Source organism: Penaeus monodon, chromosome 10, assembly GCF_015228065.2.
Source record: "Penaeus monodon isolate SGIC_2016 chromosome 10, NSTDA_Pmon_1, whole genome shotgun sequence".
Classification (NCBI taxonomy): domain Eukaryota; kingdom Metazoa; phylum Arthropoda; class Malacostraca; order Decapoda; family Penaeidae; genus Penaeus; species Penaeus monodon.
This window is the reverse complement of record NC_051395.1, coordinates 12,613,731-12,616,230: the sequence shown is the minus strand read 5'-3', so window position 1 is coordinate 12,616,230 and position 2,500 is coordinate 12,613,731. Positions and strand designations below refer to the sequence as shown.

Here is a 2,500-nt window from a genome sequence, read left to right as displayed (position 1 = left end):
TCCAAGATTCAGGTGGCATTTTGAGATCTAAAATTCTATAGTGACACTAGACCTGTTTCCCATAATTAAAACCAGAGGAGTTGATGCTCCATACAGACAGTTCAGTCCACGTCCACCATGGGACCCGCTTCCAGTTTCCTTTGTCTTGTATACACTTCCATATGCCAAGATTGCTCACAGACGGATTTCACCAGAGCCAGAAATAAGTGTCTCTCCCCGGTCAGTCACACCGACACAGCTGCCGTCTTTACGAATGGCTCTATCAACCAACAGTCTGGAGAGGCAGGATCTGCAATTACCTACAATGACTATGTATATAGCAGGAAAATCAGCAGTGGCGCATCAGCCTTACAGGCAGAGTTGTCTCAGTCAGTCCAACATCTGCCATTTCTCTGATTGACTCTCAGCTCTATATACTTTGCAACGATCCAGTCATCATGATAATATATAACGGGAATTATTTTCATGTTACACCAGTTAACTACACAGTGCAAGTCCATAAAGTTCATCTGGATACCAAGCCATGTTGGCAAAACCATAAAATGACCAGGCAGACATAGTAGCAAAGGCTAACACAAGACTTTTGCACTTTCAGCAACGTCAAGCCCAGTATCAACCAGATAAAGCTTTTACCTAAACGTACCACCTACCAGATCTCACGGATACATCTAGTTTGCGTTTTTAGTAGGATCACCTTCTGCACGTTGGTATAAGGCAGCATCAGATTACGAGTAGGGTTACTATCTCAAAGTCTTTATCACGAAGGGACGCTGTTTTCATACACAGATTGCGACCGGGATACAGATGCAACTGGGAAATAGATGAGAGTCCCACGAGATTGCCCGCATTGCCAGGAGGTAACATCAGAGCACCTAATTCACTACATATTACAGTGCCGCTGTTTACAACCCATCAGACCAGGTGACCTGCCCAAAACACGCGACGTTGATCTCTCTTGTTAAGCTAACTTAGCAGCCAAATGCATATCCTTCTCTTAGAGAATGAACATAATATCAGTTTTGTTTCAAATTTCCCCCCACCATTTTCCTCCTCATATATTCTTTTATTCACGATTTACCCTATACAGTACACCATAGCTATTCTATCTACAACCGATTTCAAGCTTCACAAAGTGCACAACTACTGGGTGACATAGGCGAAACCCAGGCCATCCGACTACTGGATAGTAATAAAAATAGGCCGTGTTACGCTTATGCCACCTGGGAAGAGTGACTGAAGGTTGATGGTCCCTATATGGCGGAATAGGATTTTTTCCATAACTAAATATCAACTATTCACCTTGGAGGAGGGTAAGGACCTGAAGGGTATTTGGTAGGCAGAGTATGTCGTTAAGTCACCTGTAGATGATATGCAAAGTGACATTAATCTAATTAATCTATTAAAAAAGTTTATCAAGAAAGGAAAATATGTAGTTTGAATTCTTAATGTGCCAATGATGTTAGCTATAGGTAAACAAGCACTAGATTTCAACTAAAGATGAACTAATTTCTTGGATGTTGATTGTCTGGTGATTATGTGTGTTAAGAGATTATCTTTCAGTTGAATAAAGATGTAACTGTATATGTACAGTGACCATGCACCTCAGCAACACCTGCTGAGAATACGAGTACATCGCTATTTACATGATTACATATTGTCAGTTTTTGTACGAGGACGCATTCGAGATTTTTCCGTGTAAATAGAATCGACACGTAAATATACTTGACAGAATAGTTTTTTTCTTTTTTTAGATCAACATCTTTGACCAGTCGACTTTGAAATTAGAAGCAAGTAAGTTATATTATTCATGTACATGTCTGTTCTGTAGTTCTTATGGATCTCACATGAAAGAACATTTGTAACTATTGTTATTAAATCAAACAAAATTCATGTGCAAAGGCTCTCATGATAATTACCTACAGAGAGGAGTGAGGCGGTGAGCGAGGAAGAGCGGGACGAAGTGCTGTGGACGAGTGAGTGCTCACCGCGGGTGGCGGGTGTTCGGCGTGGTCAGGACGCTCGCCTTCAGTGTGAGGTGGTCGCCCCCACAGGCTCTGTCCTTACGTGGTACAAGAACGGCGTGCCACTGCACCGAGAGGTCAACAAACATAAATGTCGCAGAACTGAAATTTAGATTTATAATGCCATTTTCGTAGTATATAATTTCTATAAAAATTGTATGAGTAGAAGCATATGATTGACTTTTTAATATATTTTCATACTAAGATAAGTGGAAATAACGAGTTGGTAATGCTTAATATAGGGTGCCCAAGTCGAGGTAGGTTCCACGCCCCAAGCACTTATGGAAGAGGCGACCAACATGCTGGGTCTGGAGGAGGAGCTGTCCTCAACGGCGTCCGCTTCTGCCTCCGTCCTGCAACTCTCTTCCGTCGTCTATTTGGACTGCGTCTCCAACCAACACCAGTCTGTTAGAATAAAAATGGGATCATCCAGCTATACTTGAAAATATGCAGTTACTTACTTAAATTTTTTTCAGGTT

General features: G+C 41.6%; 1 protein-coding gene across 1 annotated transcript in view; it reads left to right on the top strand.

Annotated features, from left to right (window-relative positions):
• LOC119577530 overlaps window positions 1-2,464 on the top strand; it is a 3,096-nt gene extending 632 nt beyond the window's left edge. The window contains exons 3-5 of the mRNA XM_037925125.1: window positions 1,752-1,791; window positions 1,923-2,098; window positions 2,264-2,464. Coding sequence (XP_037781053.1) covers window positions 1,752-1,791; window positions 1,923-2,098; window positions 2,264-2,464 — 417 coding nt within the window. The remainder of the gene's footprint in view (window positions 1-1,751; window positions 1,792-1,922; window positions 2,099-2,263) is intronic.
• Window positions 2,465-2,500: the final 36 nt, after the last annotated feature.